The 26,596-nt window shown below is 34.8% G+C and overlaps 1 protein-coding gene across 4 annotated transcripts in view; it reads left to right on the forward strand.

The window, feature by feature from the left end:
• Positions 1–26,596, forward strand: part of CCDC148 (coiled-coil domain containing 148) — a 236,277-nt gene that overhangs the window by 61,279 nt on the left and 148,402 nt on the right. For 3 of the 4 annotated variants that reach the window (XM_073883847.1, XM_025854665.2, XM_073883861.1), the window contains 7 exons: positions 9,309–9,371; positions 10,285–10,406; positions 17,917–18,020; positions 23,571–23,653; positions 23,859–24,010; positions 25,423–25,518; positions 25,596–25,777. In XM_073883847.1, coding sequence (XP_073739948.1) covers positions 9,309–9,371; positions 10,285–10,406; positions 17,917–18,020; positions 23,571–23,653; positions 23,859–24,010; positions 25,423–25,518; positions 25,596–25,777 — 802 coding nt within the window. Of the gene's footprint in view, positions 1–9,308; positions 9,372–10,284; positions 10,407–17,916; positions 18,021–23,570; positions 23,654–23,858; positions 24,011–25,422; positions 25,519–25,595; positions 25,778–26,596 lie in introns of those variants that run through there. The other variant, XM_073883855.1, reaches the window with a different exon arrangement.

Raw genomic sequence — 26,596 nt, forward strand, 5'->3', positions numbered from 1 at the left:
CAAAAATGAATTAATATTTCCTACCCATTATAATTATTTCATTCACTCAAAATGTGTTAGTCCTACTGTGTTCCAAGCACTGTCATTTAACAGAGTCTTATAGTCTTTATTGTTAAAGAGTGGTCGATTGCCATTTTTTATTAAAAATAAAAAATGTATTATTTTAAGAGAAAATTTCTCTTCACATAGTTGATCATTTGTGGAAAACTATTTATTCTGGAGTTGGGGTACATTCTTCTGTGTTATTTTTTGATAGTGAAATTAAGTCTCTGAAGATTTTTCTTTTTTCCCCTTCCAGAAGCACCTACACTCTTCACCTACTCTCTTTCAACTATGTTGAACTGCAAATGAAACTCTATTGGAGTTTTCAAATAGGAATTTTTCTAGCTGTGATTTTCTCATGCTACTATTGAAAAGCAACCACAGTAATATTTTCTAGTATTTTATCCTATGCTGTATTGATGGGTACTTTTCTAGAAGAATTTTTATTCTGTTTTATATGGAAAGGCATCAATACTTCCTGGGTGCTTCATATTTTCCCATCCTGTATCAGTTGGGAATTTTGTTTGGCTGAAAGTTACAGAACGTGCATGCAGAAGCTTGTGATTTATTTCTCTCATAACAAGTCCAGAGAGAAGTATTCTATAGCTGGTGTAGCAGATTCTTGATATCATCAGTGTCCCGAGCTCCCTTTGGCTTTCTTCTCTGGGATACTTAGTATATATCTTTCATCCTAATACTCACTACATAGTCACAGATGGCCTCTCCATGTCGTTTCACATCCATATTTCCAGGCAAGAAAAGGAGGAAGGACAGGGAGGGGGCAATGCTCATATGAAGAAACAAATTTTGTACCCCAATTCCCAGCAGGCCTCTGCTTATATCTCATTGGCTGGAACTGTGTCACATGGTCACTTAGAATCTCAGGGATATCAAGGAAGGCCAATCTTTTAATCCTGAACAAAATTGGGTTCTACTAAAGAAGGAAAAAACGAGAATGGATATTGACACCTAGCTATGTCTGCCACAGTTTTAAAATTAAGATGATATAATTTCTTCAGCAATAATAGTGGAGTAGTAGAAAATTCCATTCAATTGTTGAACTCTATAACCTTGCTGGTGGCCTTGATGTTAATAGTTTTTTTTTAATGAATAAACTTGCAATCAAAAGAATGAACAATGCATTTGTGACCATTGAGTAAAATTTAAAAATACTGTGTTTTGAATTACTTTGTTAAAGAAGATGTCAGAAGAAATTTCTTGTATAAGGCACATCAAATTTGTATAAAAATTATTTGATTAGGGGTGCCTGGGTGGCTCAGTCAGTTAGGCATTCAACTCTTGGTTTCAGCTCAGGTCATGATCTCAGTCAGGGTCCCAAGATTGAACCTGGCCTCAGGCTCTGCACTGGAATTGGAGCCTGCTTAAGAGTCTCCCTTTCCCTCTCCCTCTACCCCTCCCTGCCCCCTGCTAGCACATGTGCACTCTCTCTCTCTCCCCCCCTCAAAAAAATTTGATTATATTAAAAATTAAAAATAAAGTTAACTGGATATTTCAGATTGGGCTTTACAGGGTTGTCACAACCTGGGAGGGTCAAGGTTCTTTAGAGGTAGTCCAAGTTTAGCAGGTTCAGAAATGGGTGCAGTTGGGTTATTAAACCCTGGGGCTCTCACTGGTAGAGCCCACCGGATAATCACTTATAAACTCAAATGTAATCATATTAACACTACAATAGATATTATAATTATTTAGAAATAGGACCTTTGGGGGTAATGTTTATTACTCTTAGTTATATAAATATACATATATATATATTCTTTTTGTAAAAAAGCAAAGATTTCATTACAGTTAGTTAGAGTCCCCTTTGAAACTAACCTCCGGTTGCAGTATCCTCTCTAGTTTGGTCTATTTGTGTATCTTTTAGACTTTTGTCCTTTGTAGAATGCACGTGTGGGGGAGTGCATGTGTAATATGCATAATATTTTTTGGTGTCTTTCCATGTTTATGTAATGGTGTCATATGGTATGTATCATGGTGCAACTTGCTTTTTTCATTGAACAATACATGTTGGAGATAAAACCAGATAATCTGTGTGTACTATGCAAAGAATGTTCTTCTTACCCTCAAACCCTTGAAGAGGTAAGATGACAGATGTGTTATGTGCTCAAGGGGTACCTTCAACTCTCATTAACATGAATTTATAGTCAGAGCTGAAACTCACCAAGACAAAGTAGGGGTATTTGTCCTTTCTTACTTCTTGACATAGACCCTAGTGCACTGCCCATTTTGATTTGGAGTTTGTTTTTATAATGATTTTCATCTCATACAAGTGAGCCTAGATTTTAAACATTGGGAAAGAGGAAGGGAAACTATGTGTTTGCCTCTAATAGTACCATGCCTTAGGGACAGGACCATGATCTGTAATGCAATCACTTGATTTTTTTTTAGCAAATATATATTGAGTGTCTAGTATATGACATACACTATTTTAGGCACTCTGGAGAAATAGAGATAATCAGCAAAAGGCCTTGCTTGTATAGAGCATACATCCTTGTTGTAGAAGTGAACAATAAGCAAATCAACAAATGAATGAATATATAGTATAATGCCACATAGTGAGAAGTGCTATGAAGGTAAATAATTAGATTGAGAGGATAAAGAGTGATTGAGGGTGAAGGGGGCTACTTCAGACGAGATGCCCAGGGCAGGTCTCTCTGCAGAGCCTGAATAAATATATATCCCTCAGTCTAGTCTATGATAGATGTTCAATAAGCACCGAATAAATGAATAACTGCATTAGCAGGGATATACAAATGTATAATAGTAGCACAAGAGAGGAGATAAATAATCTATACCTGGATTAAGAGAAGCTCCAATAGGATGCTTAAAATGAGACTGAAAAGTATGTAGTCACTGGCCAGGGAGGCAGGGGTTGAGAAAGGCATTCCAAGCACAGGTAACAGCATATGCAAAAGTAGAGAGGTATGAAAGAGCACTGTCAATTTCCTATTGCTACTGCAGAAATCTACACAAAAGATTTGGAGGGAGTGAATTATATGATGCTCCTCTACTGATGGAGAGGTTAGAAGTAAAAAGAACCAGGGGGAAGCAGAAAAGCCTCTAGCTTCAAGTCCAGGTAAATAGGATGAAGAACTGCATTCCCAGATTGTGTCAGAAGGTTGACAAAATCTCTAGTTATGCATGTCCAAAATGGCAAGTCAAGAAGAACAAGTGGTGAGTCTTTTCACAGTAGAGGATCACTTTTAATACTCTTCTTTTATGTGTTGCACATTTAGGAAGAAAATTAGGGACAAAGTAATATTTCATCATAAATAATTATTTACTTTTCCCAAGTTGTTTTGCCAGAGCTTAAAATTGCCAGTCATGGCTTCTGGTTGGAATTTCTGAGGCTATCAATGTGTTTCTCAGGGAGAAGAGGGAATAGATATATTCAATTTCCCTCCTCCCCCCACCCTTTGTTTTTACTATGTACTACTTTAAACTGGGTACATATACAATTTCTCTTGTGTTTTTGAAATGATTAAAACAGCTTTGAGGATGTAGCAGGAATAAGGACATGGGAGGCTCTACAGAAGTTACTTCCAATCTCTGTGGAACTCTGAAGTCCCTCAGAAACTTCTAGGTTCCTTGCCTTGATTAATTCTGTTCTCTCTACTTGATTTTGCTCCCCAGACTTTTATTGGAAAAGCATATGAGATAAGTAGATTTTTATTTGAATCATTTTCATTATTGAGGTTGATTTAGATTCTACTCCTTGAGCTATTATAGACATAAAAAAAGAGATATTCATAAAGGGTGACTATATATAGAATTTGCTTCATAAGCAAATTTATATGAATTATGAAAAGGGCAGAGATTTTATAGATTTCCTTTGTCTGCTTATGGATTTTATTTTGCAGTAAGAGGGTAAAATATTTTTTGAAAAATTTCATTCTTGGATTCTTGTACTGGTTAATAAATGGTGATATATATGTGAATTAGTTATTTAGCAGCCATTAAAGATATGTCTATACATGCATAGACACACAAATAGAATGGTGTGGAAAGATGAGTTATTAAATGAAAAGCAACTTGTAGAACTGTACATATATCATGATTGCATTTGTGTAAAAATTGGATATGCATGTGTATGTTTATGTGCATAGAAAATCTTTGAAAGAATATCCAATAAAACATTGAAAATGACTGCCAGGGCCAACTGAATTTGGAGATTAGGGTTAAGTTAAGCTGGAAATTTTAATTTTTACCTTATATCTTTCTATACAGTTTCATATTATTTAACCAGTACTTTTATAATTGAAAGGATAGTTTAATATATTTATTCTTCACACAGCATTAAAAAGTGACCTTGTGAATATTTTAATGCTAACATTTTCAAGTTCTAGAAAATTCTACAAATGTATTTAACATATCCTGTTTTTTAATAGAGGAGGACTAGTGAGAAATATGTCAATTCAATATTAGTGTGGAAAATTATATTGTATATACAAGTTCACATCCAGAAAGATTCTTGGTGTCATGAAATCCAGTTTCTTTTCTGGCTGGTAAAATATGGAAACTGTGGTGTCATTTCCCTTAATTTATAGTGAAATAACTATTGCCCCAGCTTAGTATTTTTTAAAATGTATTTTTCTTCTTCCTGTAAAAAAATATTTTTGAAATTCTGCTCAAACAAAAAGAGGAAATCAAAATCAACTATAATCCTACTATCCCCAAATTGCCACTGTTAAGTATTTGGTCCACAGAACCAGAATTGGTTTTCTCTATTTAGGTTTTGTTTCCTTTAATAAACTTTTGTGGCTTTTTAGGGCATGAGTCCTACACATTTCTTGTACAGTTTATTCCTAGATATTTTGTTTTTGTTTGTTCTGTTGTAGTTGCTCTTCTGAGTGAGAGCTTTCCCCATTATGTTTGAAATAATTATGAGATATTTATTATGTAACTGAACACTTTATTTAACTATTTTTGTTAACTTTAATAGTTTTGCTTTTGGTTCCATTCATTTTTTCAGGACAATATTTTCATCTTATGCTGACTACAATTCTATACAATGTATAATGTTTCATAATGGAAGTAATATGTACCATTCTGCTTAGAATTTAAAAGAGAATTTTGCATGTTAGAAAAATATTGCTTAAACCAGACTTTGGCCATAGTATTTGAACTCACACTTGAAATGAGATCTTTCATATGAAAAAAGATTATAATATGATGCTACATCCAAGATATTTTTTCATATTGGTATTATTCTCACACTGTTTGACCTGGCAGAATCCCTATCACTTTTGAAAACTTATCTTCATGGGGTGATTGGCTAATATACATATCTACACAGTTAGGCAGTTTAGAGTTAACAAACTATCCATGCGTTGTACAATTTTAAGCCTAAGTACAACTGAGATTTTCTTCCTTGATGTATTAAAAGAGATTTTCTTAGGAAAGAGAATACAAATTTTAACACTGTAAAAAGATTGCCTTGTTATATAAATGATCTCTTTGCTATTTTTTTCTCATCTCTAGAGAAGTCCTTCTTGCTTACCTACCCCATAGAGACCAGTTGAGGTCATGTAGTTTTTAAAGTTTAGATTCTCTATCAAATCTGTAAAAATTAACTTTATATTAAAAATCTTTATTCAATCCTCTAGCTACTGCGAAGCTATCATTATATTATATATCAAAACGTTCTTCCTACACTATAAGAAACTTCTCATAAAAATATATTATTTTAAAATATTTTCAGTAATTGAGTAGATCTAAAAGGTTTAACATTTTGATAATACTCATAAGTGGTTTCTAAAATGTCACATAATGTGAACATGGAATTAATTTCTAAAACTAAGTGCTTTAAAATTATTTAACATGGAAAATTCTGTTCAAGTAGCTGTTACTCTGTCAAAAACATTTAACTGCCGGCTGAAGTAGCCACTTTGAATTTCAGTAGTAAGCATAAAATTGAAATGGCCTGGATGACATATGCTTGTTTGGGAATCAAGAACTGTTTGTTTTAGTACAGATTCATAATCTCTTATCTGAAGTCTGTGGTGCCAGATGTAGTTTTGATTTTTCAGATTTTTAGAAATGTAATATAGAGCATATGCCCTATATTATTTAAAACTGATGGTATCTGGGTAGCACCCCATAATTAAACACATTAACACTTTCGGATAAATGTATGAATGTCCACATTAAATAAAATAAACTTTGGTGTGGGTCAAGTTTGCCACCAAATGATTTCAGCTCAGGTTGGATTTGGACATACTGATTATGATATATACCTTCATTTTCAGAGATTTTTGTATTATGAATATGAGATTTTGGACTTGAAGTTCTCTGATCTTGGTCATTTTTCTGGGCTGTCAATCATCTCATATGCTAAAATGAGAAGTTAGACTAAGTGAATTATATGTGAACTTTTCAGATTCTAAATCTAATGTCTATTTAATTCTCTGATATAAGAAACACTACAACTGTCAGTCTTATATTATTCCAGTTTAACAATTATTTAGTTCAGAGATCCTCAACATCCCTGAAAGGTAAGTAGTAATTATTTGTGCTTTATATATAAATATTAAAGAATGTAGGTCTCTAACATAACATAATAAAATAAAATTTAAAAAAAGATGTAATTAAAAAAAAAAGAATGTAGGTCAAGAAATGTTTTTGTTTGGTCTGCTATATAGTCGCAGCCAAACTAGATTTCAAGTTCATGAAGACAGAATAGTTTTTGTCTGCAATTTTGATTTCCAGAATGCATTCTACTATAAATTTCTTATGGTCATAATTAATATTTGAAACATATAGAAATGGTGAGAAATGTTGTGTGGACTTCATGACTTTCCTCTGAAAATCTGAAAATCTAGCAATGTTAGACCAAGGTAACCTAAAGGGAGTCTGCAAAACCCCACTTTATTGCAGGGCCTCAATCTTGCAATCTAAATCCCCCCAAAATGAGTCCTAAATCTGAAGGGGCTGGGCTCCCCACTGAGGAAAAACCTAAAGCTAGTCAATGAGAGAACTGGCAACGTCTCTCCAAGATGGAGATAACAAGCTCACAGTCAAGTTCTGGGTGGGACATGGAGATGAAAACTAGAGGTGAGACTCAGTCAGCCAGAGCTTACGGACTAGCTGCTAAATGCAGCATCCATTTGTTTTGGATACTTGCTTTATTTGTGGTGTACTTTTGTTAATAAAAAGAAAAAAATGTATTTGATTATCTTTGGGCATGGAATGCTCTTTAGTTTTCCATGTTTTCTGCACTTCCTATGGTTGTGTACCTTGTCACTCTCTCATTGACGTGATGGCCTTCGAAGGCATGTAAATGTGCCATTTCTGCCTGTGTGCTACACTATTAAGGCAGACTTTTGAAAAGTGAAAATTTATTGTTGGAGAGGGAGGCTATAGTATGGACTAAGGAATTGGTATTGCAGCCCTTCCGGGGCCTACAAGACATTGAGCTACTGCCAGCTACCTTTTATTCATTTTCTCAAATAATACTTCTTGAGCATTTACTACATGTGCTGGGCACTGGGGATGCAATCAGAAGACACACATAGGCCACAAGTCTATGGAGGAAGATGGACATGGAATCAGTAAGCATGGAGATGTGAAGACTGATATAAATTATAATGTTGAAAGGAAAGAATGGGATGAGAGAGAAAAACAAAGAGTTCTCTCTTATTTAGATGGAAAAGTCTGGTTAGGTCTCTGAGGTTTAGCTGCAAGCTGAGTAGGAACCAGCCAGGTAAAAAGAGGAAGGAAATATCTTTAAGGTAGAGAGGACAGCAAGTGGGAAGGCCTTAAGGCAAAATGAACTTGGTATACTTGAGAAACAGAAAGACCAGTGTGGTTGGAATGTGTGAATGAGATGAGAATGGGGAGATGAACAAGGGCAAGATCATGCAGGACCTTATAGGCCATTTAGGGCACTATTTTAAAGGATAATGGAAGCCGTCGAAGGGATTCAGCAAGGTCAGACTAGAGTTTTTAAAGAGGTTGCTTGGGCTACTGTGTGAAGAATGGACTCTAAGGGCACAAAGTAGAACTGCTGCTGTCATCCAGCAGGAGGTGATAGTGGCTTGAGGCAGTGCAGACTGACAGGTGAAAATCTTCCCCCGCCCCCAAAAGAAGAATCCTAATGGATAGGATGTAGATGTGAGTAGAAACCAGACTATAGGGAGGATTGTCAATGTTATTGAAGGCTTAAAACAAGAATTCCCTGACCAGAGACTCTATGGGAGCCACACACTGGATTTTATCGCTATATTCTGAAAGCTGTTGGGCAATCACCATGATTCTTGGTAACTTGGAAGAGTTTCCAAAAATCAAGTACTTGTGCTACTTTCTTTTCCATTTAAGAAGACTTAGGTTACAGCAAAAGCCACTAGACATGAGTAGTTGAACCTAGTGGATATGGAACAAAAATTTATGAAAAATGGTACTGTTACTTAAAGCACCATTTGACTAGTCTGTTGCCCTGTAGGTGCCCTAAAAAGATGTCAGTTTAGTTTGGTGCTACTGCAGGTTGGGTTCTCAGGAAGGAGATGCTGAGGCAGAGCTTGGGTGCTAAATATTCATTAGGGATCCATACCTGTGAAAAGAAGAAGGAGGAAGCAAGATTGGGCAGATGAAAAAGTCAGTTTCAATGCAGGTCCAACAAAGTCCGGGTCAACCCTGCAGGGAGCTCTGGATGAAATGTTGCCCATCAGGGGGACCCACATTGGGTCCATACTGGTTGGACTTTAAAATCCTGTCTTGCTCAGTCATTGGGTATAGGCTGCCCCAGCAGTGGTATAACTTTGGACGAGTTTACTCTTTGAAACTGAGTCAACTCTGAAAGAAGGGACAGCTGGGCATCGAGTGCTTTCTAGAAGTGGATGGCACATCCGAGCATCAGCCACAAAGGCTGATTTGCTTAACAGTAGTAGTGAGTCACTTCGGCCGCTGCTTTATTTTTTAATTTATGTAGTTTTTTTCCTCCTAGGAACTCAGGATAAAACATACACAATTTTTTAATCACAAAATATTTATCAGTCACTGAGACAATCCAAGAGAGGAGGATTAAAATGTCAGAGGTTGGAAGGAGACACCAAGAACAGGAAAGGAATGGAGGGAAAAAACTAATGGAAAGAAGCTTCTAGAACTTGGAGAAGCGAATTTTAGTAAATACAAAGAGTTATAGCACCCAGTTGTGGGCCTTGTTTTAAAAAAAACACTATGATTATCACATCTTTAAAAACGTTTGGAAAATAATATTGTGAAATTTTAGCTGTCTCTTGTTTCTTTGACAGATACGGAGGACTTGAATAAAAGAGACCAACCATTCATGGCAATTCAGAAAAACAATAGCTCAGGTATTTTTTTTCTACTTCCAAATCTGTTCTATGATTTATAGTGGATTATGCATGATGTAAAGTTGGAATGTTGATTTTCAAAATTTTAATGGAAAGCTCATTGTTTGGTCATACTGAAGGTTTCTCCAATTCCCTTACAATGCATGCTTAAATCTTCAACAGCGGTCAAGATAACAATACTTTCCTTTACTGTGCTTGTCCTTGAATCATTTGGAGTCTACTTAAAGTCATGTGACTCATGATATACTTAATCTCAATCACTTTATATGGTACAGATTAATTATTCATATAATTAGGGCAAAGATGCATTTTTTTTTGCTTGAATTACTCAGATTATTATACTTTATGCTACTTGGCCTTTGAGTACCTTCTACTTATGTTTTACTTTATCAGAACAGCAAATATCATACTAAAATAGGACATTTTATGTATTTGGATGGAGAATGCCTACCTGAAAATTTTATATCATTTTATTCTTATTTGGCCCATTACATTTTTTAGCTTTCAGTTTCAACCTTTTTTCAAATTTACTTGAAATTATTTTATTTCAATTTTTTCTGTTAGAAATGCAGTTATGACTTTAAAAATCTGATTAATTTGATTCATAATAAGATGATACTTAAATATTCACAGTTGATGCCTAAAACTTTTTAAATAAAAAGAATGGCCACACTTTGTATCTTGACATTAATTTTCTAAAATTCTCAATATACTTACTTAAATGGAAATATTTCCTTTATGTTCTTTTAGAAGTAATTTTATGCAAGATATATAGTGGTAATTATTTTTAAAGTTTCTAAAGATAGAGGTTCAAATATACTATGAATGTTGTAATATTTTTTCTTGTTTTTGCTTAGACTTCCAATAATATGATACTATTTCCTTGTCATTTTCTGTTTTTAATGAAAAACAGATAATCTGGTGTTCCGAATGAAAAATGGAATGAGGAGCACCAAGTATAAACCAGTTGACTATCAACGGTTGCAAGCATTAACGGAAGCAAAAAAATTAGCTTCTGCTTCTGTAGAGCTAAAGGTTAGAAATGTGTATGTGTGCATGTGTGTTTTCTAGTTTTGGAAAATTGAGTTTCCAGGAAGTAAAATTATATTTATAATGTAAATGTGAAAATAAATGACATTCTAAATAGTTTTTAGAATCTTCCAACTATTAATAATAGTGAATAGCAGTTAACGTTTATTGAATGTTCTGACACTGTGCTATATAGTTTACATGCATTCCTCAGTTAATGTTCATAACAACCCCGAGGTCTTTACTTTTAGAAAGCTAGCTATTTTATTAGTGTTCAACAATTTCTAACTTACTCTGAAAAATAAGAATTGCAAATAAGTGCCAGCCATGGATTATCATCTGATTTAAGGCTCCTTTTGCAACACGATGTAAATATGCCTTCAGATGCCTCTCTTTTCTACAATTCCCTTTTTTGCCCTAATCTCAGAAAAGGTGAACCTGGACTAGATTTGAAAGGGGTTTATGTGCAAGTGATTGTGCACAGTATTTTAGGGCCTTATATGGTTTAGGATTACTCATGCAGTATGTTTCTCTCTTGTGCAAATAATAAAGTACATTATAAACAACATTTTCATTGCTTGGTTACATTAAAAATCTGATTTGGCAAAGTGACATATTAAGTAATTTACAAGTTTTCATTTGAATTTAATATTTTTGTGCTACATTAGTTTTGCATCGCTTTTTTTAAATGTCTTTTTAAAAAGGCAAATATTATGATTCCAAAGCACATTTTGTACCTATTCTAAAGACGTGACTACCTATCCATGAGATATATCCCCTCAAACTAAAGAGATTTCTTAAAAAGGGCCTTATTTGTTAAGTTCAGATATAACTTTAAAAGAATTTGATGTTGTTCTCAGGACATTGAAAGAAATTTTATGGGAAAATCACTTATATAACTATCATCCTAATAAAACTATTTTCATATTTCTGACTTGTATTCTGACCCATTGTATATACATCACATTATGCATACATATATAGACATGAACATATACATACATATTTTATTTTTCCCATGATAAATATAGACATGAAATCCTGTTACTTCCCCCTAACACTTTGCCACATAATCTTTATAATATTTATTTATTATATGATATTTAATTACTCTCATAAATAAATATTTATTACTTGGCTCAATAATATAATAATGAGCAAAATACATCCCCTACCCTCATGGCATGTACTGTTTGCAGGAGAAGAGGAGGAAAGTCAGTGTTAATCAAATAACAAAAACATGCTGTCTAGTCTTGATCCTAGTTGAGTGGGAAGGTTTTTTTGAGGCAATGACATTGGAATTGGGATCTCAAGACCAATAAAAATTAAACCAAAACAGGAGTGGTGAGTACTTCAAATAGGAAAAGACACATGCCTTACCACATTCTGATTTTTGGATATTTGGATTGTATCCAGTTTTACAATATTGGGAATCATACTTTGGTAAGTATCTTCATGCAGAGACACTTTTCATGTTTTAGAATCCTTCATCCTCATAGGATAAATTCCCATGATTGGAACGTTTGGGCCAAAAAAATATGAATGTTTTTTAAAAAGTTCTTTCCCAAAGTGTTGTTCTAATAAAGATACCACCACAGATACTTCCTCTACACCCTGTCAGTATTGGAATATGTACATATATATTCATATATATATATATACATACATCTTAAATATTATCTATGTATCTGTCCATCCATCATGTACCAAAAAATTTTTTTTGGCTGAATGTAGAATGGTTGAGTGTCAAAACTCAGTGCTTGGTCACAGTGAATTTCTCTGTGGTTAAAGAATCACTCTCAAAGAATAAACATGTTTAAAATTTTTAATTATTGATGTGGCTTTCAATTTTTGATATTAAGTGCAAGGGCAATAATTTCTCATCCCTGTCAGCTGCTAGATTGCTTCTCTGGTCACTGTGTTACATATTTGTGAGACTAAACAGATGATCACTTTCAACTGACATTTTAAGTAACATCAATAACCTTTTTTGTTCATAGGATATAATTCAGGAAGAAGCTTTTTAGTTACATATTTTCTGGAAATAACTGTACCTGGGATTTATAGCTTGGCAAACCTCAAAAATCCCTTGTCTTCAACTACTGAAAATGGCTCACCGTCTGTAGCAATCATTTCAATAAGCTTTTTGTTTCCATTTTTAGTCTCCATAGATTCATAATGATAAGGAATTGTCCTGTTAAGGCATTTTTATAGTATCTGTTGTTTTGAATTTCAGTTAGTGAGACCAAAATGTGTTCGGGATACCTCACCATTTTCTAATACTTCTTTCCTTTTACAGTTTTCATTTTTTAGTATAGCTGGATTAAGAAAGATATATTGAGAATGTTTTTTCATGTGATTTTTGATCTTTTCTTCTCATTTAATTTAGAGATAGGAAGTTGACATTTTGCTTTTAATTGACTATTATAAAATGTGAACAGTTCCCAAATAGGACTTTTCCTTGAAAGATTCATGGCTAAAATGGAATTAGATAATAGGAAATTAAGTATAATTCTTAAAGTTTATTTTGTTAAATGTTATGAATGCTAATATATATACCAACTAGCCTACGCCAACTAAGATTATGATTATAATATCATCTCTGTTACTCTTATATTGTTATTTACATTTTTACAAAATATGCATTGGCTCAAGAAGAGTATTTTTTCTTCCTAATGTTACAGAGTTAACACATTCTTTCAATATTTGTATTAAATATCAGTTCATCTCCTACTTTTTTAACTAATTAAATGTGTTCCTTTCTTGCACATGAAATTAACAGCTTTAATAATCATTGTTAATTATTACAGCAGTATACTCTGGCAATATTAAATGTAAACATACTTAAACTGAAGGATAGAATGTTAACATTTAAAGCACATAAAGGAGGTGTTTGCTTCAAGTTGGATCCAGAGTACTTAGTTATATTTGAAGAGAAATTAACAATAATTATTTTCTTATAATAATTATTGTTAATTACTAGTAAATTCAGAAGACTTGCCTAGTTTCTATTCCTGGTATTGGTATATTGATCAGATGTGTCTATGTCATTGATCATGTACAAGTTGTGGGCTTCCAGATAAAGACACTAATGTGAACATAGAGTGATCTAGTCTTTCACAGGCTGAGATTGAACCTGAAGTCAAAGAGTAGATTTGGGCTGGAAACTGAGACCAATTTTTGGTACATTATATGTTAACTATTCATTTCTAATTTAGGTTAAGTATAAAAGAGATCTTTACAATTATTTTTATTTGAATTGCTTTGCTAAGCAAGAATGAATATTTCTTGTTGTCCAGCTAAGTTTGTCTAGTCATCCTTTTTTAAAAATATTATCAGAAATTGTAAGCACATGCAAATTTAGAGTGAATGATTGATCTCTATGTAATTTATCCTGTTTCATCTATGATCAACTCTTGGCTATTGTTTTCTCTATACTCCTTACCACAACTTTCCCCTGTGCCAGGTTATTTTGAAGTAAACCTCAGGCATCATAATATTTAACCATAAATATTTCAGCATGTATCTCTAAAAGATGAAGGCTAAACAGTCCCACCCCAAACCCTATAATACCATTACCATTAGAATACTAATAATTTCTTAATTTCAAATATCCAGTGTTAAATTTCCATGATTGTCTTCAATTTTTTTACTTAGCATTTGTTCAAATCAGTATCTAAGTAAGATCCATATATTACAGTTGATTTTTATTTTTTAGGTTTCCTCCTCTATCCTCTTGTATTTTTGTAATTTATTTTTTGAAGAAATTATATTGTTTGTCTTTTATATTTTCTTACAGTCTGGATTTTGCTGATTACATCATGGTGGTGTCATTTAACATGTTTTTCTGTCTCTTGTATTTCCAGTAAATTGTTAGTTATATCTGGAGATTTGATGAGATCCAGGTTCAATTTATTTTGACAGGATCACTTATTGATGGAATTTTTGTACTGCAGTCTTTTTCCATCACAAATAGTGCTACAGTGAATAGTTTTGTTCATTTATCTTTTTATACTTTTGTCAGTATAGTCTTCAGATAGATTTCTATAAGTAAAGTTGCTAGGTCAGAGGGTAAATCCATATGAAATTTCACTATACACCTCCAGATTCCCTTCTGTGGGAGGCTGCACCATTTTGCATTCCCACCAGCAACAAGAAAGAGTATGTCTCCCTATAGCCTCACAGTGTTTTGTGACACATCTGAAGTTTTGCTAGCCTGATAGATGAGGAATTGCATCTTAGTGTAATTGGGTTTTTTTCTTTTTATTTATGTTAACAGTTCTTTATACGCTTAACTGTTCTTTTACCTTTGTTGAGGTACAACTCACACATAGTTAAGTGCATAGATCTTAAGTGTACATCTCAATGAATTTTGACAAATGTATATACCTATGTAACCAACATTTAAGTTGTCCACTAGTTACTGTTGCTTACATTTAAAGATAGGTCATCTGGCCCAAACGGTTTTCATGGCATTTCAAGGTGCCTATTTAGATTCTTACTATCTTGGGTCATCACAATAAACCACATAGGAAACCTCTAGTTTCTTATTCCTTAATGAATTTATTATTTTTGCTATTTTTAATTCATCAGCATTCTGCATAAATCATCATCCACCTTAAATATTGATTTCATATGGCTTATTGCCCAGCAAAATACATTGGAACCACCTAGAAATCTCTCTATTGATAAAGATACAACTTTAAATCTTTTTGTTCTTTTAAGACTTTATTTTTCTTCATTTTTGGCCTGAGGATAGAAGTGGAGTCAACGAATGAACTTACAAAAAATCAGGATGTTCTTTAAAATATTGGAACTGTCTAGTGAAAAATAGTAGCTTTATTTTCACTTTTATAGTCTACCTAATTGGTCTTACCCTGGGCTCAAAGGCAACAACATTGATTTTTTTAAGCTATAAAAATGTGTCTACATCTTTCACCAATGTGTTTTAATTTTTTTGTACAACATGGACCAAATATGTCAAAGAAATCTAATTTTAAAAGTGATTGTCTGCTGCAACAAACTTTAGAGGCTGTAGGTGGCAAGTAGCTGGAATGGGTTTCAGGCATTCTTAAAGCAAATACTAGAAGTGTCAGATCTTAGAACCACTATGTACTATTATGTTTTCAGTAGGTAGAATAAAGATTGCTGAATGTTTTTCTGCAGTGTCCTGTTCTTACTTATTTATTTTTTAAAAAGATTTTATTTATTTCTTTGAGAGAGGGAGAGAGAGCACAAGCCAGGGGGAGTGTCAGAGGGAGAATCAGACTCCCCACTGAGCAGGGAGCCTGATGTGGGCCCATCCCCAGACCCTAGCATCATGACCTGAGTGGAAGGCAGAAGCTTAACTGACTGAGCCATCCAAGCGCCCCTCCTGTTCTTATTTAAATGTGCTTTTCATAATTGTAGCACTCTTAAGACCTCCTGAGGAAAAGATTTGACTTTGACTCCATGTTTTTGTTTTCTTATACCGCTAATTTTGAATCAGTAACCAGAACAGTGGAAAGATAAACTCAAGGTTAAAGCAATCAGTGAATGACAGCGAGAAATAGCATGCATTATAAAGAGTCTTTTTAGGACTTGTCTTCTGAAGTTTTTATATCTTCAGCATTGATCTGTTAAAGCTTCCAGGGTACTAAGTATTCTAGTAGCACAGAAAACATAAAATATGCATGTTTCATCAAATTTCTGATTTGAGAGTAGCACTTTTGTAGATGTTTAGAAGTACTAATATGGAATATGTGAATTCAGCGAACACATGAGTATCAGTCTAACCAGGAAACAGACACTAAGGATTTAGAGTAGAGGGGTCTTTAATGCAGGAAATGGTTACACAGGTGTAGAGCTGAGAAGCCAGACAGGGGACCATGAGGCAATACAGGGGTTAACAACAGTAGGAGTGCCTGCCATGCTTGGGTCAGAGGGACATTAGAAAAAGCAAGGCTGTATCACATTCTGTGGGCTGAGTTTACCCAGAAATTGTTGGAACCATAGTAGAACTGTCAAGAAAACTTAGAGCAATGGAGAAGATGCAGATGCTCCTGGAGACCACTCTGAGAGTAGAAAAGGCAGGCAGAGTAATCCTTTGGCTTCTCCTTTCCTCCCTCCTTCAGTCTCCTACAACCAGTGTCTCCCTTTGGCTGAAACCAGCTGGAAGCCTGCTAATAGGGTTGTCCTGGAAACAGGCTGTTCTGTGATATGGAGCAGATCAGGGAGATGGCCAAGAGTGGATGTTAAGGCAAACAGATCCAGGCCTGATTCAACTTGTCAACAAACCCCAAAGCACTAATTACGGGCTACATTTTTAAAAAAGATTTTTATTTATTTGAGAGAGAGTGAGAATGAGAGAGATCACAGAGGGAGAGGGAGAAGCAGACTCACCGCTGAGAAGGGAGCCTGATGCGGAACTCGATCTCAGGACCCCGAGGTCATGACCCGAGCCAAAAGCAGATGCTTACCAACTGAGCCACCCAGGATCCCCTATGTGCTACATTTTTAAAAAGCCATAAAATTTGGGGAAAATTTGAATTTAATTAAAAATGTGGGCTTCAATGTTACATGATTTTTCACAATTTCTTTGTTAAGTTCCTTCAAATAAATATGTGCCTAATTTTTAAAATATTTGCCTAAATTTTTTAAAACTTTATTTATGAAAGTCATGGAGTTGAAAAATTAAAATTGCATGTTCAAGGTCATATTTCTAGTAGGTACTGAAGCTCAAACTAAAGCCAGACTTTCTTTCTTTCTTTCTTAAGATTTTATTTATTTATTTGACAGAGAGAGACACAGCGAGAGAGGGAACACAAGCAGGGGGAGTGGGAGAGGGAGAAGCAGGCTTCCCATTGATCAGGTAGCCCGATGCAGGGCTCAATCCCAGGACTCTGGGATCATGACCTGAGCCGAAGGCAGAAGCTTAATGACTGAGCCACCCAGGCGCCTGTAAAGCCAGGCTTTCTAACAACTTATCCAATGACTTTTCCCCATCCTCTGTTGAAGGTTTCATATTAAAAGCCAATCTAAACACCAAGGTTCTATGTGTTTCTGATGTTTATGAGCTTTATGATCTTGACCAGTTCTTTTAATCTCTCTGAACTTCAGTGTCCTCATAAGTCAAATGGGAATAATGATGCCCAAAATGCCTGGCAGGGAAGATGTATCAAAAAGATGAGAAAATATATGGAAAGCTCTTAAAAAATTTTCTGAGACTGTGTGAATTAAGGTGTTTTTAATTGCATGTAAGGAAAATAGAATTACTTCACCTTTCTTTTCATAAATACTTTAAAGATAATTCTTAAATTGGACAGTATTCCAAACCATTTTCCCTTTCACCTTTACTTTTCCTGCTTTTTGCTTAATGAATTACTTATTTTAAGGTGGATTTTGTGTTAGATGATGTACTAATAGGATTGAAAAAGGATAAATATTTAACTTAGAAATTACAAATTTAACAATTTCATTGTGGAAAACACATTTAGAAAACATTGGAATTGCTCCTCTTTTGTTCCTCTGAATCTAGATCAGGAAAGCAGAGAAGGCTTCAAAGATATCTAAGGAACAAACACTAATAAAACAACACAAGCAAGTGTGGTGGCAGGAACACCAACGGCTAACTGATGTCAGGTAAGAACTGAGGAAAATCTCTACAAGAACATGTGAGACTTGCTAAGAGTTGCACTTAGATGTTCTATAACTTTCGATGTTAATTAAACCATTAAAATTTAAAGTTACAGTTTGTGAGTCAAATTAAAATTCCTTCATTTCCTCAATGTAATTTGAAATCCAGCGAATACACTAATATGGCTTTTCCTTTCCTTAGGAAGAAAAAAGATAATCTTCTATATCTGCTGATCATTTAGTCTTCTGTACTCCCTCTCATACTTGTAATTATTCATATTGCCCTTAGCACATTAAATTATAATGTCTTGTTTACATGTTTGTTTTCCCTATGAAGTGGCAAACAAGGGCAAACATCCCATCAGTTTTATCTTTTCATTGTAGGATTCATAGGAGGAGATACAGAAATGCTTTCAATAAATGAATGAACGAATGAACTAAGGGGTTCAGGTTGTTCACTGATTACTAGATGTAGCTGCATCATGACTAAGTTAGTCAATTTGCATTTTTGACTTTTGTTATTATTTCCAGCACTTGTTTCAAGATGAAGCAACAAAATAATGATTCTATCCTTGTTCTTAATTGTAATCTTTGAAAAATACATTTCTTTCAAAGGTCAGGGCAAAAAGAGAAGGCAGATGTGTTTCCCCTCCATTGGAAGCATATATGCTAGTTTTAATGATGGTGGTATTTGTAAAATATGCTTTTAAAAATGTATGTTTTTAATCGTATATTTTATATCAAAGTAAATCATTTTGTGGTCTTATTCTAAGTCAAATTTCCAAGGGTCATTAACTTTACTTTTGATGTAGGTACTTTTCAAATTAGTAGGAGTTTCTTATTCTGGCAAGAGGTTCCTAACTGTGAACTAAAAGGCTCATGACTGGATATGGTTTTACATCATTGTATAACTTAAGACATAGAAAAAAAAATTATATGCACTTTGTCACCATGCTGCTGACATAAAAACAAATCAGACCCATTCTATCTCTCAAAAAATCACCTTTTATGGAGAGAATGAATGAGCCCATTAGAATTTTTTTTTTTCAAAATTTGCATGACTTGGTAGAAAGGAAAGCCATTAGAAAGTTTTTATTATGGCGCTCCCTGATGAAAGCTCAGATGTAAAGGAAGACACCGGCAAAAGTTTTTACCTTGGCCGTTCCACACTTCTAACTGTGTGCATTAGCTGTTCTAGAGCTAGATAGAAGAGGCATATCCATATCATTGTGGGAAATAGTTATTTTGGTTGACCTGGAATGGCACAAAGGCAATGGAAGGGAGGAGCTTTCAAGTCATAGCCTTAATGTCTTGAAACTTGTAAGTGCTGAAAATTGGACAAAAAGAAGAATTCTAAGGTAATTTTCTGTGTTATTCTAGAAAGCAGACTAATTTCAATATGTTTTCAGTGAAATTAAAAACTAATAATGAAAGGAGGAAAATTAGAGAAGTGGCTAGATTTGTGCAGAATTTAGGGACCACCAGAAAATGAGTGTGAACTCTAACCTTTAAAAACCTAATAAAAGGGGCGCCTTGGTGGCTCAGTTGGTTAAGCGACTGCCTTTGGCTCGGGTCATGATCCCAGGGTGCTGGGATCGAGCCCCACGTTGGGCTCCCTGCTCGGCGGGAAGCCTGCTTCTCCCTTTCCCACTCCCCCTGCTTGTGTTCCCTCTCTCGCTGTCTCTTTCTGTGTCAAATAAATAAATAAAATCTTAAAAAAAAAATAAAAACCTAATAAAAGATTAAAAGTAAAGTATTTTTATGCCTTACCATAAGAGAGTCCATTTGAGAATCTCAGGCCTACAGAAGGTAGGGGACTACAATGACATTGAACTTTTGTGGGGTTATTTAGTATGTGGCAGGTAATATGGCAAATAATTTATATGCTTTATTTCATTAAGTCCTTATGACAACCCTACAGAGTAGGTGTCATTGCTCTCCCCACTTTACAGGCGACAATCTTGAGTTTCAGAGGATCAAAGTTATTCACGGAAGGTAAATCAGCTAGTTTATGTGAAGATGGCATTGGAGCACTTGCCTTTAACTCCTGTGCTCCATGAACTTGGAGTTCAGAAGCTTATTTCCCCCACAGGGTTCCATTCATATCACCCGAGGCTCTAATTGGTCTAATCTTGCTAGAAAAAAAAATTTTTTTTGCCAAACTTTAATTCTTTGAAATCTGTCCTCAGGAAAGTAGACACATAAAATTTCCAGATATATAATACTTAAATATAATATTTAAAATATATAATATTTAAATTTATAAAATTTCATATTAAACTTATAAAATTACATTTAGTATTTAATATGCTTTCTCAAACTATACCCTCGGAGACCTTGATATACTCTCACAGGGGCACTTGCTCCCTTGTTCCAGAATGACTGGTTTAGAGATTAAGGAAGGAGTTATTTATATCGACCATGTGATAAAGAATTACAATTTTTATTTTAATCAGAATTGTTGAATCATAAAATTTGAAGGGTTTATTTGTACACTTTACTACTTGTATGATAATTCCTACAAGGGATGTTTTATAACCAAATCTCTGTTAGAAATACATGTAGTCTCTTGCTCACAGTTTTATTTTTATTTATTTTTATTTTTTTATAGTTTTAGTTTTAAAACATTATTTTGAAAATATCTCCTTTTTACAGAGGATATCATGGGGTTTTAACAACAACAATTAAATGTCTATAAATGCATCTTTAAAGATAAAATTGACACCAGTATTCACACTGTGCAACTCAGAGCCTCAAAGAACTCTAAGCCTGGCTCCTGAGTGTCTTCCCTGGCCATTGGTTGTGGGACTCCCTGCTCTGTCTCTGTGGTATGCTTGCTTGGGACAGACTCTTTCAAGTGAGAAGTGGATCAAATAGCTGAATGTAAGGAACCAAGCTATCTGACCTGCTGAGTTCCTTCCCTATGGAAGGGACAGAGCTTTGACCTTCAGCCTGCTCTGGTACCCTAATTTTCTGTAGGTCTCCTGGCTGTTAGTTCCATTAATGGAACTTTAACATACTTTCTTGCTCTGCCTTTCATGATCCATGTCCCTTTGCTTATTGTTTGCTTATGGCTTCTGCCTCTACCATTCTTGTACCCCATGTTTTGTTTGCTCTACCCAAACTGGTAACTAAGTGGTTACTCTAGAAATCTCAGGAAGCTCTGGCGATGTTTGATGTTCTGAGGAGACTGATTCTACATCGAGAACTTTGGCACCATCCTGGAAGGATGAGGACCTATATGGCAGTAGACTTCTGAGAGTTCAATAACACCCATCACCAGGTTGGCTTACCTTGCGGGTGATTGCATTGCGACGAGGCAGATCTAGGAAGTAGATTAACATATCATCTAGCAAATGGTCACACAAAAACTCAGGAGACTTTTTTGTAGTACCATCACATTCACTGGTAACAGAGGATAGGCCAAATAGCATTAGGAGGTACTTAAATTGGCAAATTTGGGCATGGAAAGCCGCCTTACATTTGTTCACTCTTAAGATGGGGAAGATGTTGTACGTGCTGCAGAGTTCCAACTTGGAGAACACCCGGGACCTGGTCTAGCATGTCAGTGATGAACAGGGTAGGGTTCTATTCTCCAGAGTTCCATTGTTAATGCTCTCGAGTCCACTAGAATTTTTTTAAAAGATTGATTGATTGATTGATTGATTTTAGTGGGGAGGGGAGGGACAGAGGTAGAGGAGGAGAGAGTCTTAAGCAGATTCCACGCTGAGCATCGAGCCCTATGTAGGGCTCGATCCCACAACCTTGAGATTATTACCTGAGCCTAAAGAGTCAGATGCTTAATAGACTGAGCCCCCCAGGAGCCCCCCAGTCACAATTTTTATATTTCCTATATCATATTCTACAAAACAGAAATATTCTTCAAGATACTCCATTGAGAGTAATGAATTTCATATTCCTATAAATTAGAAAATATATTTCCTACCCTTTTTGGATAATCTCAATGCACTTTACCATAATCAAGTTTTCGAGAAATCCTATACCATAGAAACATACCTGATTTTGTTTAGTTTACTATTTCCCATTCCCCCCAACCCCAGCTTCTCGTTGACATTATTGTTTTATAGAACACAATTAAGGAAATGTTAGCTTATATTTACAAGCTAGTTTCAGAGTCTCATAGTTCTTGAGGGCATAAAAAAATGCTTTTGGATTTTGTTGGGCAATCAGGACAATCAGAGAAAAGGCCTGGTCTTGGCAGATGGGTTAGGTTGTGAATCTAGGAAAACAGGATGGAACTTACTAGAATTATTACATACAAGTAGCAGGTTGGTCTCCTGTATGAACAGTTCTCCTGTTGGCTTGTATGTTTTACTATGGTTTTCTGGATGCTGAAAATTTAAAGGAACTGAGCTGGACAATTGATAAGTGCTATGTTTTTGTTTAAACAAATCCACCATGAAATAAATTCTGGTTTTATTCCACTATTATGTACCCCTCCTCCATGTAGTAGTTTCAAATATATTTCTGGCAAAAATATTTCTGGCAAAAACTACATATTAAAAAAGTAGACAGTGAAGTGTCATCTACAATAGCACTCCTTTATAGATACGAAAAAAACCTCTGTCCCACGTAAGTGAGTTGGCTTAGAAGATGGTGGCACTTATATAAAATAGAATATGATGTGGCCATTAAAATAAATGGTAATTGTGAGAATTATTAGAAGTATCTTAAAATGTTACTGAAAAACCCCAATAAAAAATGGTAAATATGCCATAATTATAGTTATTTAAAATATATATGCATGTAGACAAGGACTAGAAACATATGCAAAAATAAAAATAATCATTGTATTAAAGGATTGTAATTGATGCTATTTTCTTATTTTATACCATTTCTAATATTATATTTTAGCAATCATGATAAATCAAAACTCTTTTCTATGATTTCATTAAATCTGCCATAAGCAAGGGATAGGCTACAATGTTTTTGGATGTCCATTTAGAGCTGGTTATGGTTTTATTCTAAAAATGACTATATCTAAATAATATGATAAAAAGTCATGAAGATGTATTACCTTTATTAATGTATAAAAATAAAACATACTTGTACTCCCATTTCCCTATTTCAGGACCTCATCATCTCTTAACTTTTGAAATAACCTCCTTGTTGGTCCAGGTTTACCTGATCCCCTCCATCTTCATTTTCTGTTTTATTGACCACCTCTCCTTTCAGCCCATCCTCCACTTTGCTGCCTTGCATCTTTGTGAAACACAGATCTGTTTGGCAGGTGAGGTCGGCTTAATTACCCTCAGTGGCTTCCTACTGTCCTAAGCTCTTTCTACACAAAGCAGTGCTAGGATGTGTCATGTGTTTGCCTTTGCTCATGCTGTTACATCTGCCTGGAGTGTTCACTTATCTTTCTTTCTATCTCAGTGTCTGGCAAGTGTCCAACCCACGTTAGGAATTTAGTGTATGGTCTGAATAAATGAACAGCTGAATGGGACCACATTAGATTAAATTTCTACTAGTTTTTTAAATCTATATATGTTCACAATTATTTAAAAAGATTGATGGAGATAATGTCTATTTCAGATGTAAAATGGAATCTGAAATTAAATCCTTTCTCAGTGAAGAGAACATTGGAAATGAATGTCTTTCTGACCTTACAAATTTTGGTGAGTTGTTTTCTTTTTTGATCCTATATTTAAAGGGGAGTTTTGTTTTGAAGATGAAAGTGGGCCACTCACTTTAAGTTCTCTTACTATTAACTGCTTGTTTTTTTCTGAAGGAATCCAAAAGAAAATCTGCCCTCTAAGACCTGTTCTTGAAGAAACTTAAAATAATAATGTATTACCTGGATCTAATTTTGTTTCTCTATAGAACAAGAGTTATCAGAACAATGGTACACATATCTTAAAAATGTGATAAATCCTATTCAGCAGTTGAGAGCAGATCTAAAATACAGACAGCATCACATTTCACAGTATTCATACTCACATATTGTGCTTAACTCAGTGAAAGTACTGGAAGAGGTCAGTATATTACCTTTACTTCTAATAATGTAATATTTCATTTTTGTTCCAACTAGAACAGTTTGACATAAAAAACAAATGTGTGCCTTGTATTTAAATAGAAGTATAGCAAATTCTGTCTCTTCAGTATCTTAAAAATATCCCTGAATCTGTCCAAGCATGCTTATTTCTCTCCTGAAAAGTTACAATGGCCTCATGACTAGTCTCCCTGCACTCATTCTTGCCACTCTTCACAGCACATTTTGGGATTCTGCCTTCGGTGCAGGGAGATCAAGTCATCGCCCTGGTAGATCCCCTCAAGGCTCTTGCTGGCCCATAATTCCTTCCTAAACATCCTGCTGTCTCTCTTCTTAAACCTCATCTCTTGCCTGACACTCCCCCTTTCTCCTAGAGCTTGTCACACTGAGACTGGCCTCCCATCTATTCCTTATATGTGCCAGACTGCTTCTCATCTCAAGGCCTTTGCATCACCTGTTTTCTCTGTGCCACTGATGGCACTTTTTGCCACTTAGGTCTTAGCTTAAGTGTCCTCTCCCCTGAGAGGCCTGTCCTGATCATCCACATGAAAGAAGCTACAGTCATTCTCTATTACGTTACTCTGTTTTTATGTCACTTACCTCCTCTTGATAATTGTCTTATCTTTTTTTTTAAAGATTTTCCTTATTTATTTGAGAGAGAGAGAGCATGAGTGGGGCAGGGAGGAGCAGAGGGAGAGGGAGAAGCAGACTTCCCACCGAGCAAGGAGCCCAATGCAGGACTCAATCCCATGAACTGAGCCGAAGGCAGACACTTAACCGACTGAGCCCCCCAGGCATCCCTGGGTATGGGATTTTTAATGCCTTTTAGAAAATATATTATTTATGAAACCAATATAACAATATTACAGAATAACTGAAAAATAGTAAGAAAAATCACCTAAAAGCATACATCTAATGCCATTATGACTGTGGAGCTTATGCTCTAGTCAGGGGAGGTAGTCAATAAACTAATAAAAAAATAGATAAGGGGCGCCTGGGTGGCTCAGTTGGTTAAGCGTCTGCCTTTGCCTCGGGTCATGTTTATGCTCTCTCTCTCTCTCTCTCTGACAAATAAATAAGTAAGTAAGTAAGTAAATAAATAAATAAATAAATAAATAAAATCTTAAAAAATTAACCCCATGCCCAGCTGGGGATTGGAGGCAAGGATGCAAAGAAGGGGCGATTGAACCAGAGACAATCTGGTAAGTTCTCTGCCTTAACACAAACAAAATCCAAATGAGGGTGCAGAGTGGCTATGACCCCACTGTACTTCCTAGGCCCATTTTTAGGATATGTTCTGGAAGCCCCCTCTGATAAGCACTGCCTGGCTATGGTATGTCTTGAACCCTTTTCCACAGGTCCTCAAAGAAACCTTCTCTTATCTGTATCCTCTAGATTGACTTCATGAAGAAACAATTGACTGCTATCTTTGAAAGACTTAGTCTGGAGCAACAGAAAATAGAAAATTATCTTTCAGACTGGAGTATGAAGGTAAGTGTGAGGTGTATAGTAATTTGTTTACCAATTTGTCATTTATGTTAAATAAAACCATCATATTTTTTTTTCAGATACTAGATTATTCTTCAGAAGAAAGAAGTAAACTGCTTAGTGAACTGCCCATGGAATTAGAAACTTTGGAATGCCCATACCCTGATTTGAAATCTTCAATTCTTCATGAGTTCTGTAACTTTACAGAGAAATATAAAAAAAAACTTCAAGACTTTGATCTGCAGTTAGAAGACATATCCAGGTGATAAGATAAAACTACTTGAATTATGTAGGTTTTTGCCACTACATTTTAATATTTATTATTTTAATTTCATTTATTGTTTTCATAGTTACTATGTGGTTGGAACATAGTCAATCAATAAATGTTTAGATTGACTATTTGTTGAATGAGGGTTCTCTTTCCTCCAAAATCATTTTCCTGAACAATGACTTCAAAGATTTTTACAAGGTTGAAATGGGACGAAAATAACCCCTCACTGAGCTCTTTACTGCATAATTAAGAAACAGTTTTCAAGCATGAACTTTCAGTAACTATGAAATTTGATTTTAAGGTGTGAAGCTCTTCTTCAGTGGAAATTTATAAATCAGTACTAATAATAATTGATGGCAATGGAAAATGTACCCATGGAATTATGTTGCTTGTAATCCACTGATTTGTCCTACAGTAAACACAAAGTATGTTTTATAAATTTTTAAAAACATGTTAAATTTTTTTTAGAAAATCGACTATTGGATGTATCCTGAGAATGACAAATCCTCTTCTGAATGACAAATACAATATTAGGGGATTTAAAATTCAGTTTTGGCAGGGTCATCTTCTGTAGTATAAATTCTGTATTAAAATTAGGTTAATGAACAAAGCCAGAAATGCCACCGTAGGTTAGATCATTAGCTAACCTCATGTGTGTTTTGTACATGAAGTTTCTGAGGAATATTTTATAGGAAAATAGGCCTTTTACTCTATTATATTGACCTGAAAATTTTCTTCAAAGAATATGTATTTTGAAAAAAAGGAAAACTATTGAAGGGACACATTTATAGTAAATTAAAGTAAGCTTTT

Source organism: Callorhinus ursinus, unplaced genomic scaffold, assembly GCF_003265705.2.
Source record: "Callorhinus ursinus isolate GAN/ISIS: 27379988/994484 unplaced genomic scaffold, GSC_fseal_2.0 scaffold2, whole genome shotgun sequence".
Classification (NCBI taxonomy): Eukaryota; Metazoa; Chordata; class Mammalia; order Carnivora; family Otariidae; genus Callorhinus; species Callorhinus ursinus.